Genomic DNA, 16954 nt, shown 5'->3' with positions numbered 1-16954 from the left:
CAGGAGAGCCCAGTTCAATTCCTGGGTTGGGAAGATCCCCTGGAGAAGGGAAAGGCTACCCACTCCAGTATTCTGGCCTGGAGAATTCCATGAACGGTATAGTCCATGGGGTCGCAAAGAATCAGACACAACTGAGTGACTTTCACCTTATATGCTTCATTCAGATTAGCAATTTGCCTAGCAACCAAAAGGATGGCTTTTTTTGATTTTTTAATCGCCATCATGGTTAGCATCATTATTTCATATTTATTAAGCCTTCTGCATAGAGGTTTTCTTTTGGTTATATTATAAACAGTAACCTTTTGACTGAAACTGTTGAAGGTGAAATGAATAGCAAGTGTGAAGTCTATTTGGCAAAGAACAACAGAAGGCTGTTGGTGTTCTTGGTCACTAGTTGATGTCCTCTAACAAATGGAATGAATATTGTAGGAATCATTTCTAAATTCTCACTGTTAGTACAAACATGATTACAATGTCCCTCAGCCTTATTCTTTGATGTGATATTTATGTCCAAGGCCCTGTGATAGAGTCTAAGGGTAGTGGGTAAACGTGGCAATGTGGGTCTTCCCGTCAAAACATTTGAAGTCTGGTAAGGGATGTGGATAATTCTAGTACAGGCAGAAAGTAACTCTCAAGTAAAATCCAGAGGAAGCGCTCTCAGATTACAGGGGGCTGAGAGAGATGTCTTTCATTTAGGATGACTCATGGCTTGTTGGAGGGGGTAACGTGAAGGCTTAGCCTGGAAGTCCAGGCAGAGCAAGATGCGTGAGTTGGAGGGAAGAGCTGAATGAAGGGGGTGATTCAGGACAGCTGCGGAGAGCTTGAGAAGTTCATTCATTCCTTACAGGGAGGAAGGCAGAAGAATTGGAGAAGGTGGGTGAAAGCTGGCCTGCAGAGAGCTTGGAATGCAATGTTAAGAAGCCAAGACTCCATTTGGAAGCATTAAGCAGTCAGTAGCATTTAGATTGAGCTGAGTGTTGCAAGCAGAGCAATTTTGGGAAGTTAAACCCATCATATCTTGTAAGGCCAATAGGAGAAGGAAAACTGATAGGCAGGAGTCCTGGTTAGGTCTCCAGCTGTTCCAGGGAGCTTAAGGAGGGTTAAACCTGGGACTAGGGATGTGTTTAGCAAGGGGAGAACTTGTTTTGAGAAGAAGTCCTTCAGCAGAATCATAGCAGACCAGTGATGTGCCAGGTGCCAAGGGCGTGGTGGACACTAAAAAACGCAGCTTGTCTTGCCCTCTGGGGGCTTCTGTGAAGTCAGCTGATGATCGGGAAGAAGATGTTAGATGATCAGGAATTATGCACGTAATTGCTTAATGGCCAGTGTGCTGTGTTCTACAGGCTGCTGGGGAGCTTGTAATATCGGGACATAACCTAGTCTAGTGGGTCAAGGAAGCATCTTCTCCAAGGAAGTAAGTAGTAAAAAAGGAGCAGGGAGTGAGCAGGTGGGGCAGGGGCGGTGTAGGGAAAGTAGGGGAGAAAGAGCATTCCTGACAGGGAGCGCAAGCATACAGGGCTCGTGCTGCCTGGGAGCTGGGCGAGTCCTCGGGCAGTGGCTCCCAAGGAGGTGCAGGGATGGTCTCAAGAGCTTGTTCAGCCTTTGGTGAGCACTTCCAGACCCTGAGCTTCCCTGGCTGTGGACAGTGAACCCCCTCCCGACCGCCCCCACCCCGTCCTTGTGCAGCTGTGAATCAAAACGTGACTGCACACATTTCCAGCATCCCCTCTGCATCTGCAGCAGCACCCTAGTCGAGAGGGCAGTAGCATAGAGGTGTTAGGTTGAGGGTCAGATCACTAAAACTCAGATGGGGACCTTTTTCAGGGAGAGGTTTGGGGTGGGAGAGTTACACCCCGGACTTGCCTCTGAGGAAGACAAGACAGCTGTGTAGAGAAGTGCATCAGGTCTGGCAAGAGCACGGGTCTTTGTGTGTTAAGTTTTTTAGTGGAGGAGGAAATCAAAAAGCTTGCAAGTCTGAGAAGAACCGGGATGTGGCAGCTGATTTGATTACTTGCTCATGGGCTGATTGCCCTAAATAACAATGAGCTCCTGTTAACACTTTGAACCACTCCTTAGAAGGAGGCATTCCACCCTGCTCCCAAAGAAGTGTTGGAAAATGGCACCAATCTGAGACAAACGAGGGCATCTTCAAACCACGGGGACCCTGATCTCACAGAACAGTGCCTTGGGACCCCCCCCCCCCCCCCCCCCCCGCCCTCCGCTCCAGCCCCAAGTCCTGCTGGAAGCTGTCTGTCAGCCGCGGGCTACACTCAGCCCTGAGGACCTTTGCTCGACTGGGGGCTGAAATCCACAGAGCAGCTTGGTTGCAGTGTTTCATGCTCTGTGGGCTGAATCATCAATGTGGTGGATTTTACCAGGAAATTTTCTCCAGGCTCCCTCGAGAGAGGCTTAGGTACAGAGAGTGCTGGTCACCCCCAGCATAGAGGCTCAGGTACAGACAGAGCTGGACACCTCCAGCATCATTGTTGGCAGAAACATTTCTGAGAGGTGCTAGCCCGTCAATCATTCCTTAAGAAGCGTCCAAGAATTTTGCTTTGCTTATTTCTGTGTGGTTTTGGATAGAATTTTCAAAGCAGTGCTCGGCTGATGGAGTTTGTGATGATTCATTTCAAGTTTCAAAATACATTTTTCCACTCCAGCAATTCTGTAGTAAATCAGATTTCTTCCAACCATCACAACCTTATGCTCACGGCCATGGCCAGTCTGCAGCTCCCAGCCTTCAAACTTAAACGTGATTCTAGGTTAAAACCAGAGATGTCACCTTTGCAGGGACTGAAATTCACCAAGACTTTGGTGTTGGGCCACTCTTGGACTTCCAAGTGATGTATCCAGTATGCATATTTGAGCAACCCTCCTTGAAGTGGAATGTGGTTATTGGCAAATCCATTTTGATTTTTTAAAATGGAAAATTTCAGATTTTGTTTTTCTTAATGGAATTTAAGAGGGAAGGGATAGGAGTATACTTAGCATCAGAGAAAAATGCCCCCCAAAAAGATTTATTCTTGATTCCTCCCTGTCTACACTCTGGAAACCATCCCCATTTCTTTCCAGAAGAAATGTGATGTAGATACTTACTGTATAGGCACTAATTAAGCAGCAGGATCTCTGAACATTTTTGGAGAAGGCTACATTATATTTTCTAATAAATGTGCTGCTGTGAGACGAGACACGTTTTATAAACTGAAATGATAGTATACCTGTATAAAATGAGATGTAGGGTACTTCTCTCTGCCTGTGGCAGTACTGGGTCATTTTAGCTTGAATTATTTATGACCCTATACCTGATACTATAAACTTGGTTACTTTTATGTCACATAAGTTTCATATTAAGCTAAACTGGGGTTAGATTGCCCTTGTTCTCTGAGATTGCATCTTCTTAAAATCAATTACTTATTCATTTAAAAAAAAAAAAAAGACAAGTGACTGTGTCCTTTGTGCCAGGTCCCTTTTGGCAGATGTAGTACAAGTAGCAGTAGGCAGATTCCCTGCCCTGTTGGAGCTCCCACGGGACAAAGCAGGACTGAACAGAAAGTGTAATGAGAGGACAATCAAGGTCAAATGGTGTGCGTTTCAAGGACCACTGATCTGGCCCCTGGTTTGAGGACTGCCCCCTTGAGGATGTGTTACATAGTCAAAGGATGCGTGGGAGGAGAGAGCTGGGAAGAGTAGGGAGGGAGAGGTTTCAGGCTATGGGGATAGCATGGGTAAGAGGCTGTGATTCAGAGTCAGGGAGGCATGTGTGGGTGGAAGACTGAGGAGCGAGGCTGTGAGATCGATGGCCTAGGGGTGGTAAAGGATGGGGACTGAGAGATCAGACCTTTCCCAGTCTTGGGGACTAGTGAGCCTTTTGAAGTATAAGTTCAGTGGGAGCCACTGATGGGTTATAAGCAGAGAGCCAAGTAGCTGATGAATTTCAAGGTGACTACTCTGGCCAGAACGATTTTTGGCGTACAGCTGGTTGGCTGTTGCTTAGGTTGTGTAGTGACAGAGTCAGAGAGGTGCACGGATTAGAGGGCTACTAAGGGGGCAGAACTGGAAGGATCCAATATTGCATTAATGAAAACTTCCCTGGTCTATCTGACTGTGCATGCATGTGTGCCACGTTGCTTTAGTCGTGTCCGACTCTGTGTGACCCCGTGCACTGTAGCCTGCCAAGCTCCTCTGTCTATGGGGATTCTCCAGGCAAGAATATTGGAGTGGGTTGCCGTGCCCTCCTCCAGTGGACCTTCCCAACCCAGGGATCAAACCTGTACCTCCTGTAGGGCAGGCAGAGTCTTTACCACTGAGCCGCCTAGGAAGCCAATATTTTCTCAAGACGATGATAATAAACTGTACACCTTGGACTTCTTCCATGTCCCAAAGTATGAGTCATTAGCCATTTCTATTTTGCACTGTTGACAACTTCTGTAACCTGACAGTGTCACATGTATTGTACACAGTTGGGTTTGATGTAATGCTGTAAAAAGTAGGAGCTGGAGTTCCTAGATTTCACCTTCAGAACTCTGTCAAGAAGTTGAATCAAGGTGTATTAGGGTAGGAACAGCTGCTGCAACAAACAACCCCCAAATGTCAAGGGCTTAGCCCAGTAAAGGCTTATTCTGCCTCGTGTCATCATCAAATGGAATAGTATATTGTACATGGTATATTGGCATTGTTTTCTATTTTCTGCATTTGTGATGCCCTGGTATTAGGCACCTAGATCCTGGAAAAGGTCAGTTTTCATTCCAATCCCAAAGAAAGGCAGTGACAAATAGTGTTCAAACTAAGACACAATTGCACTCATCTCACACACTAGCAAAGTAATGCTCAAAATTCTCCAAGTCAGGCTTCAACAGTATGTAAACCATGAACTCCCAGATGTTCAAGATGGATTTAGAAAAGGCAGAGGAACCAGAGATGAAATTGCCAACATCCATTGGATCATCGAAAAAGCAAGAGAATATCAGAAAAGCATCTGTTTTATTGACTACACCAAAGCCTTTGACTGTGTAGATCATAACAAACTGGAAAATTCTGAAAGAGATGGGAATACCAGACTACCTGACCTGCCTCCTGGGAAATCTATATGCAGGTCAAGAAACAACAGTGAGAACTGGACATGGAACAACAGGCTGGTTCCAAATCGGGAAAGGAGTACATCAAGGCTGTATATTGTCACCCTGCTTATTTAACTTTGCAGAGTACACCATGAGAAATGCTGGGCTGGGTGAAGCACAAGCTGGAATCAAGATTGCTGGGAGAAATATCAATAACTTCAGATATGCAGATGACACCACCCTTATGGCAGAAAGTGAAGAAAAACTAAAGAGCCTCTTGATGAAAGTGAAAGAGGAGAGTGAAAAGACTGGCTTAAAACTCAACTTTCAAAAAATGAAGATCATGGCTTCCAGTCCCATCACTTCATGGCAAATAGATGGGGAAACAATGGGAACAGTGACAGACTTTATTTTCTTGGGCTCCAAAATCACTGCAGATGGTGACTGCAGCCATGAAATTAAGACACTTGATCCTTGGAAGAAAAGCTATGACCAACCTAAACAGCATATTAAAAAGCAGAGACATTACTTTGCTAACAAAGGTCCATCTAGTCAAAGCTTTGGTTTTTCCAGTAGTCATGTATGGATGTGAGAGTTGGACTATAAAGAAAGCTGAGTCCTGAAGAATTGGTGCTTTTGAACTGTGGTGTTGGAGAAAACTCTTGAGAGTCCCTTGGACTGCAAGATCAAACCAGTCAGTCTGAAAGGACATCAGTCCTGAATATTCATTGGAAGGACTGATGCTGAAGCTGTAACTCTAATACTTTGGCCACCTGATGCAAAGAACTGACTCCTTGGAAAAGACCCTGATGCTGGGAAAGATTGAAGGCAGGAGAAGGGGACGACAAAGGATGAGATGGTTGGATGGCATTACTGACTCAATGGACATGAGTTTGAGCAAGCTTCAGGAGTTGGTGGTGGACAGGGAAGCCTAGTGTGCTGCAGTCCATGGGGTCACAAAGAGTTGGACTCAACTGAGTGACTGAACTGAACTGTTCCTGGAGAGACTGTGTTCCCAGGGTTGGCTGATTCCTAGAGCAGACAGCTCCCCTGCAGGCTTGCCTTTGATATCCAACCAACAGTTCTGGGGCCCCCAGACATCTCTGTATCTTACTCTCTCATGCCAGACTAATGTTCTCTACCCTAAGTCACCCTGGACCAGGTATCACATAGCTAGGGATCAACCTTGAACCCAGAGGCTGTTGAAATTTTTCACACTATCCAACCTTGAGCTTACACAGTGTACCTACCCTGCCTTGTCTACTTTATCCCATGAAAACCCAAATAAAAGCTCTGGGTCATGTTTTCTCCTCTTCCCTCCTGCCTGACCCTGGTGTTTCCCCATGTGGCCCAACCTAACATCCTGTGTGTCCTGTTTTTAGGGGTCCTTGAGTATAAATTTTGTCCTTCATGACCATCACATCCATATCTATTTCTCTTCTGACATCTGGTTAAAACAAGCCCTGGATTCATCTCCATAGTGGTGCTTCATCTGTTCATGGCCCCCGAGTTCACCCTTGGCCTCACACAGGGACAGGAGAGGGCCAGGAAGATTGATGGCTCTTAACCTTCTCTGGCAGGACAGGACCCACCACTTCTGATTGGCGAGAACTAGTCACAGGGCCCGCCTAGGTAGGAAGGGCCTCAGACTGTCCCTAGACTCTGCTCCTGGGCATCAGAAATGAGCCTGTCCTACAAGGTGGCTGTTGGACATCGACAGGCAGTCGAGTTCACTTTCCATCATTTTCACTTCCTTTTTAAAATCTATTTTTAGTAAATAAGAATGAAAAAAGAGAAAGGTTGAAATCTGAGTTTCATATCCTTAACTTTATCCAGCAGAAATGTCAATACAAAGGAGAAAATCCAGAAAAAGGCTTATATAACCAGGAACTTAACCCAGCGCTGGTTCTCAATGTAATTATAATCACTAACACTTGTATAAACTCTACCTTTTAGAAACGCCTTGCAATAAGGTATGGCACTCTTTACAGAGAAGGGAAAAATGAATCTTCTCTTATGAATACACAGCATCAGAAGCAAAAAGAATCATTTCAGTTGTCATACAGACAGTGCAGACATTTGAGCAGGATGAGTTCTAAGTGCATTTGTAAGTGAGTTCTCTGCACTTGGAAGACATTTTCACTCTTGATATTCATCCAGTAGTAGCTGGTTGGCATTGTACCTCTGAGCCTCTGCCATCTTAAGAGGCCCCAGGAGTGAGATGGGGAGAGGAGAGCCTGTTAATATGCTGGAACAAGGGCTGCTCTGAGTTGGTGCTACTGAAGGTTCGAGGCTCAGATGCTAAAGGATCCACTTGCAATGCAGGAGACAGAGGTTCGATCCCTGGGTTGGGAAGATCTCCTGGATAAGGGAATGGCAATCCATTCCAATATTCTTGCCTGGGAAATCCCATGGACAGAGGAGCCTGGCGGGCTGCTTAGAGTTGGACACTTCTGATCAACTAACACACACACTGAATTGGTGCTGCTGAGGCAAAAGATCAGAAGAAAGAGAACAGGAGGGACTTGGCATCTGCTCTCCAGGCAAAATTCTTGACAGGTGCCCTGGTGTCTGTTGAGGGAATGGTGCCATCTCCCTAATTCTTCCTCTGGAGTCAGATGTGTGCACAATGCTGTGATTTTGAATCCAGGCTTCCACAGGTTCTTACTACACCAAAAACACATTTATGCATTCACCTCATCTGTTTTCTTGGTTATTGAGCCCTGTCTTCTCTGGCTGCACAGGACTACACTGTAACTTAGGCTTTAGATTTTGCTTTTCGTCAAAGCCCTCTCTGAATACGTTTTTGTGGTTTAGCCGGGTCATAATGTAATGTGTTTAACGAGCATTTCATTGAAATGGCATCTTTATAAGATGTCATCAGCCTAGCCCCTTGGAAGCCTCTGAGGTAAGTTCCCCAGTCATTCTGCCTGTTTAGAAAACGAGACAGACTTTCTCCACACACATTCTTGGAGAGCGTTTTGCATGCAGCGTTTGGGGCTGTCACTAGTCACTGGAGGGTCCATGTGGGTTTGTTGTCATTGTTCACACCAGTCGGTTTAGTGTTTGGGTTTGTCAACCTCATTTGGCTATTCCTACATCATGCCAGTCCCTGACTCCAACCTGACTTTGCAGGTGACGTAAGTGTGGACCAACAGGCAGGGCAGCTGCTGAGGGTCTATGGGTCCTAAAGCCATGGCATCATTTCTGCCTGGAGGAGAATGAATGGCTCTTAGGACAGGGCTTCAGGCTCCTGTAATACCACTTTTGATGCACATGGTCATCCCATCATCGAATCAGATTTTATCCCACGTGAAGCCCCACCAGGTCATTCTATATGTGACCAACAAGTGGGACAAGCATCTTTCCCACTCTTACGGCTTCTTTTACCTTGCGGAGCTCTTTCCCTGGACGGCGGGAACAGGGAGCACACACTGCCCCCCCCCATTTCAGCTCTCCTCTGGGGGGAGCTGATCCTCAATCTCGATCTCCTGGCTGATCTCACATGGTCCAGGGAGATGCTGCAGAGAGTGCTGATGCAGCAGGCAGCCTGCTTCCCTCCTCTTCCCTCGCTCCCGCTCACTCCTATCCCCTTCGCTCCCTTTCTCCCTCCCTCTCCCTCCCCCATCCCGGCCTAGGCCTGCTGGACCTTTGTGTGCGAGTGATGGTTTCTGCTGGGAGATGCTCAACGTCCTGCTGGTGGATAAAGATGTGTTGAGATCACCTCTCTCCACCTGTGCGTTGGATGGGTTTCTCTTACTGGGACCTTCTCAGAACGTGGAATGGCCTGGCTCCAGCTGACGTCACCGTCTGATGCAGTGCAGGCATCCACCCCCATGTCTCTAGGCGGACGGATTTCCTTTTGTGCCTGAACTGTCCTTTCCCCTCTCTCTGCCCCTTTCTTCTCTATATCCATCTGCGCCCCCCATGATGCTTCATCTTCAGTAAGCTTATCATCGCTTACACAGATAGTGGATAAATATGTTCTAAAGGCTGGCTTGCGAACCCAATGACTTACTTTGATTTGGGGGTTCTTTATCTCCTATGAAAAAAAGGTCACTTGAGTTTTAAATACCCTGCTAAAATGAAAACAGCTAAGCTACAGGAAAGTTGTTTTTCTGAGTAGAGTGGTGGATTATAACAGTACTGTTAAAATTAAGCAAAATAGGAAGAAATAATTTGTGAGTAACGTGCTACAGAAATAATAAAAGGGACAGTCCAAATGGACTTTTCCAGCCTTGAATTATAAGCAAGCTGTAGCTTAGGAATGTGTTCATCCACCAATGATTGTTTAAGACTTAGTGTCTTTTCTTTAGGAGGATGCTACTGGCAAATTTTTAACAAGAACTGATGCCCACAGGTATTTCCCTCTAAAGCAGTCAAAATTTAACCTTTAAGAGAACACGCTATTCTGTGGGAATTTCCCCAACAGGGCGGGCCAAGCAGTGACTTGTGAGTTGTTTAGTGGATGCTGTCTTTTCCAAGGCTGTTGGTATGTTCAGAATCACAAGTTAGTTTGGAATTTCTCCTTCAAGGAATGAATTATTCCCAGATGGTATTAGTTTTGATTGGGCTGGGAGATGCTCTTTCCTAAGCAGAAACTTAAAATGTAGTGTTGAGTTATCCTTGGAAAATGATGAGTTGGAATAGTAGGGTTATCTTGGCTTCACTAATCTTCAGTTTAGTTCAGTTCAGTCACTCAGTTGTGTCCGACTCTTTGCAACCTCATGAACTGCAGCACGCCAGGCCTCCCTGTCCATCACCAACTCCTGGAGTTCACTCAAATTCACGTCCATTGACACGGTGCTACCCTCCAAGTGTATTCAAATGAACTCAGGTGCCAGCAAGTTATTTAATGCCAGCAGCATTGTACTGTCATGGCAAGGTAGAAATACATGCCTTGTAAAATTCTAGAAGCTACAGTTAGAAGAGGTCCCTGGGTTTCACTACCTGTTTCTTCTGTTTGTGCCAAATTCCCAGCATGGTGGTCCATGGTCTTAAGGGTCTTCATGGAGATCCTCTCTCCATCAGTGAGCTCTTGATCCTGGAGGTGATCACAGGGTTTGCCCCTTTAAAGGCCATCAAGCAATGGCAGTTCCATCTCTTTGTACCAAGGCCTCACCTTGCTTCTCTGCTGATGGTGTAAACTGTGAGGTCCCAACACACTCTGCTCCTTGGCCTGACTACAGACGAGGGATGTTCCCTTCATTTGCCACTCTTATTTCAGGGTGTATTCTCTGTATTTATTCTAGCTCCTCTGTTTTCTTTCCTCTAACATTGATTCTCAATATGGGGAATTTTCCCCAAGGGACATTGGCAGTGTCCGGAGGCACTTTTTGTTGTCACAACTTGGTGGTGGATAATCCTGGCTCACAACCAGGGGGTCAGTGCTTTTCTCATCTTACAGATAGAGACCAGGCATGCTGCCAAACACCCCACCGTCACCGGGACAGCAGCCCCCAACTGAGTGAGAGACATGGACCCCAAAGAATAAAAGAAGACAACTTCAAGGGGAAAATCACTAGATTAAGAAGAAGTCTTTTGAAATACCAACACCTAATGGGAAGGAACTTTCTAGGAGAGAAATAAGGTGGAAATAAAAGTGAGATTCACGTGACAGAGATTCTGTACCACTTTGGGGTCCATTTCTCTCTCTCAGTTAGTAAAAACAATGTCTTATTTCCAGAGTTCACAGTTTCTCACTCAGAGTATGGCCTCACATGTCATTTAGCTTCTCTTTGCTGCCCTAGTTTCCTCATCTGAAACATGCAGGTCATAATACCACTTCATAGCATGCTGGAGCATCAAAGAAGTGTTAGGTATTTTAGTGTTGCGTATTAGTAATGCTGATAGTCATCTATTAGTATTACATATATTAGTAAGCATACTCATGGAGGTGAAGTGCTTAGAACAGAGCCCACCTTATGCTTAGTAACATAATTTCTATTTTCAGTGCAGAATTAACAAACAGTTTTCTGTTCATTAAGTGAATATTCTTGAAGTATGAAATACATTCTAAGTCCTCCATATGTAGACAAATGCTTTGTATGTTTAATTACAACCAGCCTTTGTAATATTACTGTTGAAAGGAAATTCAGAAGTTGTCAAACCATAATTGTGAACCTGGTTTTCAGCTTAGCCCCCCAGCCCTTCTAAGTCTTCTGTCTGATCGGCGTTCTCTCCAGACTCCATCAGGGTTTCATTTAGGTAGAACTCAGGGCCCTCAGATCACTGCTCATCTCAGTCAAAAGTCTTTTCTTCATTTGTGAACTCAGAGGGCTAGACTAAGGATAAGAAATCCACCTTGAGCTAAAACGAACAGGAGGTAGTTCGGAAACTCTCAGTTTAGATCTGTAGCTAACACAGCCCGTGATGTCTCTTTGAGGATTCATCTGTCCTTACCCACCAGTTTTCTTACCTGGAATCAGGAGAAAGGGAACACCCTGTGGCTGGATCCAAGGTCCCATGACAATCATATTTTACCTGTGATGTACTTCGTCATTATGGTGTTTGACAAAACTAAATAGATCTTGATTCTTTCATGAGTCAGATTCTTCAACAAACAAATGGGTAAATTGATGAGCCCAAATGTATGTGTGCATCGGCTACTGGGTTGGAAATTTGAACTCAAAAATCCCTATTTACTTGGCCTATATGCCACAGTTCTAATTTGGGTATAAAGAAAGAATAAAAGGAGATTGGCGGTGTCACTCAAATAAACCATTTCTGATTTTAAAACAGGTTTTCAACCCTCAAGGTAAAAACCAGACTTTTTCACAGCAGGCTAGCTGACCTGAACTAGATGATTCTCTTGTGGCTCAGCTGGTAAAGAATCCGCCTGCAATGCAGGCAATCTGGGTTTGATCCCTGGGTTGGGAAGATCCCCCAGAGAAGGGAAAGGCTACCCACTCCAGTATTCTGGCCTGGAGAATTCCATGGACTGTATAGTCCATGGGGTCACAAAGAGTCAGACACGACTGAGGGACTTTCCCTTCACTTCTGTCTTAGTGATCACTATGTACGTTGTCATAGTCATCCTTCAAAATTAAGGCTTCGCATCCTAGTTATATTGTCTAGGCATCTCGCGTTGGATGCTTGCATTTACAGGTCCCAGTAGTTCACAAAAAAGTTCATGGAGAACATGAGTAGTGAAAGTCCTCCAGAATTCTGAGTGCAGTCGTCATGGACTCATTTTGTATCACATAGTTATCTCTGCTATTGGCCCCCAGTGCCAATTTAGCAAAAATTAAAGACAAATGGTAAATGAACACACAGAGACTGTGTAATACTAGCACCTACAGAGATAGAGTTTTTGGTCGTTTAGTCGCTTAGTCATGTCCGACACTTTGTGACCCATCCCATGGACTGTAGGCCACTCTGTCCATGGGATTCTCCAGGCAAGAATACTGGAGTGGGTGGCCATTTCCGTCTTCAGGGGATCTTCCTGACCCAAGGATTGAACCCACATTTCCTGCATTGGCAGAAGGATTCTTTACCACTGAGCCACCAGGGAAAACCAGAGATAGGTTAATATGGTTTTATTCTATTTCTTCTTCTAATAGACAGAGAAATTTTAATCTGTATGAAAAGTGGTTGATTGGTTGGTTTGTTGGAAACCTGACTGTGTGTTTGCTTCATTTGGAGAAAATATAAGAAGAAGAAATTCAGAGTTAGAAAGAGGAGGCATTAGAACCACAGACGACGTGATGAATGTAAATATCTCTTTTTACATTCTGAGTAAAACAGACTGCAGGGCTCTACAGGTTAATTGTAACTTCTTTGTTTTTCAGATACTGTGTTGGCCAATGGTCATGCCACAGACTATTTATTTGTTGGAAATATCGTTTATACTGTAAGTTTGCCTGTTTATTGAATCTTTCTTAAATGGCACATGTGTGGGTTCTACCTCTCTCTCCCTTTATATAAAGTCTTTGTCATTATTATTTCAAATTTCTGAAGTATATATTATAGATTCCTTAAAGACTGCGGCCTTGAAATTAAAAGATGCTTGCCCCTTGGAAGGAAAGCTATGATAAACCTAGACAACATATTAAAAAGCAGAGATATCACTTTGCCAACAAAGGTCTGTATAGTCAAAGTCATGGTTTTTCTAGTAGTCATGTACAGATGTGAGAGTTGGACCATAAAGAAGGCTGAGCACCAAAGAATTGATGCCTTCAAACTGTGGTGATAGAGAAGGCTCTTGAGAGTCCCTTGGACTGCAAGGAGATCAAACCAGTCAATCCTAAAGGAAATCAACCCTGAATATTCATTGGAAGGGCTGATGCTGAAGCTGAAACTCCAACACTTTGGCCACATGATAAGAAGAGCCGACTCATTAGAAAAGACCCTGATTCTGGGAAAGATTGAGGGCAGGAGGAGAAGGGGATGACAGAAGATGAGATGGTTGGATGGCCTCACCAATTCAATAGACATGAATCTGAGACAACTCCAGGAGATAGTGGAGGACAGGGAAGCCTGGCATGCTGCAGTCCATGGGGTCGCAAAGAGTCAGACACGACTTAGCAACTGCACGACAACAACAAGCTCAAAATGGTTGTAAAATGCTTACCTTGTATTTTAGTGAAGTTTATGCAAAGTTCCCTGGTGGCTCAGAGGATAAAGCTTCTGCCCACAATGCGGGAGACCTGGATTTGATCCCTGGGTCGAGAAGATCTCCTGGAGAAGGAAATGGCAACCCACTCCAGTATTCTTGCCTGGAGGATCCCGAGGATGGAGGAGCCTGGTAGGCTACAGTCCACGGGGTCGCAAAGAGTCAGACACGACTGAGCGACTTCACTTACTCACTTATGTAAAGTTCAGATTTCAGGACAAGGGACCAATGGACTTCCCTCAGTCTTTACATGAACATTTCACACCTACTTGTGAAAAATCAAAACAAGCAACGAAAAAAAAAAAACCCCTACATTGAGAGAAGGTGATTTCTCCCTAATCGTCCAAGCTAAACAAAAGGGGGGAGTAACTATTACTTATGAGAAGACAGTCTCTAAAGTGAGGGCTTTTCTTAAACCTGCCTATAAGTTTCCTAAAACTTACCCCCAGGAAACTAGCTCCCAAGGTGGCACTTCCAAAGTCCAGCTGCTGGGAAGAAACTGTCCCTGGGGAGGATGTGGGGTTTCTCCTGGCTGAAAATACAAGGATAACACATTTCCCAAATTCCACTTTCTTTCACAGTATGTTGTTGTTACTGTTTGTCTGAAAGCTGGTTTGGAGACGACAGCTTGGACCAAAGTAAGTTTTCTATAGAATTATTAATATTTCTCTATCCAGTATAGATATTTTTATGGCATAGTATCTTTTTAAAACCCAGGAAAACAGTAAGCAATGTCAAGCCACGGTAGTTTAAAGTTATGCATCTAAAAATTGTGGTTTGATCTTTATCAGGGCACATTTGCCATCCAAAGTTCCCTAATCATTTGCTAGGCTCTTAATACAGCTCTAAGCTATTAACAGCTCATTTCAAAAATGTATCCACATTATAAAAAAAAAAATATATATATATATATATATACACACACATACAAAGAAAATACAGGACAGAAAGGTGAATTTTTAATTTCCATAATTTTACCACCAAGAGGTAGTTACTTTTAACATTTGCTGTATTATCTTCTAGACTTTATGCATTTATTTTAATAAGATGAAGCTTTACAGAACATAGAGTATTGTAGCCTTTTTTTTTTTCACTTAAAAATATATCAGTATTTTACATGCTTTAAAATATGCTTCCGCAAAGTCATAGTTCATGATTAAAGAGTATGGAGTTTTATCAATATCCCATCACTTATTTAATCAGTCCCCAATTTGGGGCATTTTTAGTTATCTCCAACTCTTGAGGGTTATGGCCAGTGTTTCATGGTTGTCTCTGCAGTTTACAAAGGCTTCTAATTCTGGGCTGATTACTTAAGAGAGGGGTGGGAGGTAAATGGAAGCAGAGAATTGAGACAGAGACAGTGAAGCCAGGTGAGGGGGATGGTGGCTTAGCCTGGGAGTGGGAACAGGCGCTAAGCAGTGGTCAGATTGTTTAAAAGCTGACAGAGGCTCATGATGGATTAGATCATAGAGGAAGTCAAGCAGTATCCTATTAAGAGGACAAAAGGAGAAGAAATTCACAACCCAGTAGATGCTCAGAGTGGTGTTCTTAAGATATATGTCCATGCCAAATTTCTTTATAAGTTTTTTGGAAAAGAACAATTGAAGTCTCAAAATGATAAATAAAACTACCTTGGTTGTTTTGTCTGTCCAGCACCCTCTTACTAGATGAATGGGGCCTTGTTTATTCACATCCAGGTTGGAATGCACACCAGTAAGGGACGGGTGGGAGCCTGCTGGCACCATGGGGTGGGCCTGGGGGACCATCAGCAGTGGTGCAAAAAGTGCTTTCCTCTTCTGGGTGGTTTGGAGTCACTAGTTACTTAAATTCACTGTTAAATACTGAGACAAGCAAATGAGAACTCAAACTCTCCAATGACCAGTGACTCATAGAAACCTTTCCATAAAGAAAAGTGGCATGGACTGAGGGCTCCTGCAGCAGGGGGATGCGGGGTGGGAGTCGGTCAGGTGGCTTCTGGACCCGCAGACAACCCTGCCTGAGTGTCTGTTTCCTCCTGCAGTTCAGTCACCTGGCCGTCTGGGGAAGCATGCTCATCTGGCTGGTGTTTTTTGGCATCTACTCGACCATCTGGCCCACCATTCCCATCGCTCCAGACATGAAAGGACAGGTCAGTACCACTAATTGTCACTGGGGTCCTGGGTCTCTGGGTGGGGAAGAACTGCAGGACAGGCTGGTGTTGCCTGCTTCTGTCAAAATGAATCTGGTGGGAAACAAACCACGTCAGAGCCCCTGGAAGAGGTTGTCCAGGCCACAGTAACAGCATTTGAAGTGTTCACAGTTAGGTAAACTGTTGACTTAATTCCTCTGACCTACCCAGCACGTCCGCATTTCCACAGTGAATTCTGTTCTCAGGGGTACAGTTCATGGACATGGAAAATGGGAGATGATTTGAGTCGTTGTTCATGGTTATATTGTTTGCAATTTCAGTAGTGGTATTATTATCCTTTGAGTAGCTGACAATGTCACCTGTGAAAGAGAAATCTAACCACTCTATGAACCAGATCATTAGTTAACCAGGATTTCTCACTGTGCATGTCTTCATCGAGAGGCTGAGATAGAAGACCTTTATGCTCGTTTGTATTTCGTTTCACCTTTTATATTATCTCTGACTAGTGTTTGCCATGGAGCCTTCAGCCCTGGCACACTGGATCTTAAGATCCCACGGTATGGGGTCTGGTGGGGGGGACTTGAAAGCCCTCGGTTCCAAACGCCCTCAGTTTACAAATGAAGCTGTTAAACTTGCTTTACAGGGAAATGTTTCAGGGTTTATAAGAGAATATGTGATTTGTGGGAAGGGGCACAGAATGTCTATGAAGGAAGACATTGCATTCCCTGTTCTCCTTGCATTTGGACCCCTTTGGAGGTGCTGACCGTCCCTAGTCGGGCTTGTCCAGGTCAGCAGTCCTGTTGCTGGGGCAGCACCCAGCTGTAGTCTGCTCCTCAACTCTACCCGCCAGGCCTGCCTTGTTTTGTCCCCACTTCCAGGCCCACAGCACACCGCAGGGCCCAGGCAGTTGTTTGCAGGGGGCATGCGCTGGGTCTGCTAAGGTTTGCTCTGGGTCATCCCCCCGAATTTGCATGAGGGCGCTGGTGTCTCTAGTCGGAACCAAGCATGGGAAGAGAGGGCTGTGGGTTGCAGGCTTCTTCTGGCTCCTGCCCCACATTGATGTATTATAGGGGCAGGCCCATGCGTGGCACATTGGGCTGCTATCATTACCTCACTTACTCTGCACAAATGAGCCAGAACTCAGGTCTCCCAGGT

General features: G+C 44.8%; 1 protein-coding gene across 2 annotated transcripts in view; it reads left to right on the top strand.

Moving 5' to 3' along the window:
• The window catches only part of ATP8A2 (ATPase phospholipid transporting 8A2), a 402437-nt gene that overhangs the window by 271703 nt on the left and 113780 nt on the right, over positions 1-16954 (top strand). For both annotated transcript variants that reach the window (XM_068984498.1, XM_068984497.1), the window contains 3 exons: positions 12848-12909; positions 14253-14309; positions 15692-15799. In XM_068984498.1, the coding sequence (XP_068840599.1) occupies positions 12848-12909; positions 14253-14309; positions 15692-15799 (227 nt within the window). The remainder of the gene's footprint in view (positions 1-12847; positions 12910-14252; positions 14310-15691; positions 15800-16954) is intronic.

This window comes from Capricornis sumatraensis, chromosome 12, assembly GCF_032405125.1.
Source record: "Capricornis sumatraensis isolate serow.1 chromosome 12, serow.2, whole genome shotgun sequence".
Taxonomy (NCBI): Eukaryota; Metazoa; Chordata; class Mammalia; order Artiodactyla; family Bovidae; genus Capricornis; species Capricornis sumatraensis.
This window is presented reverse-complemented; position numbering and strand designations above follow the sequence as displayed.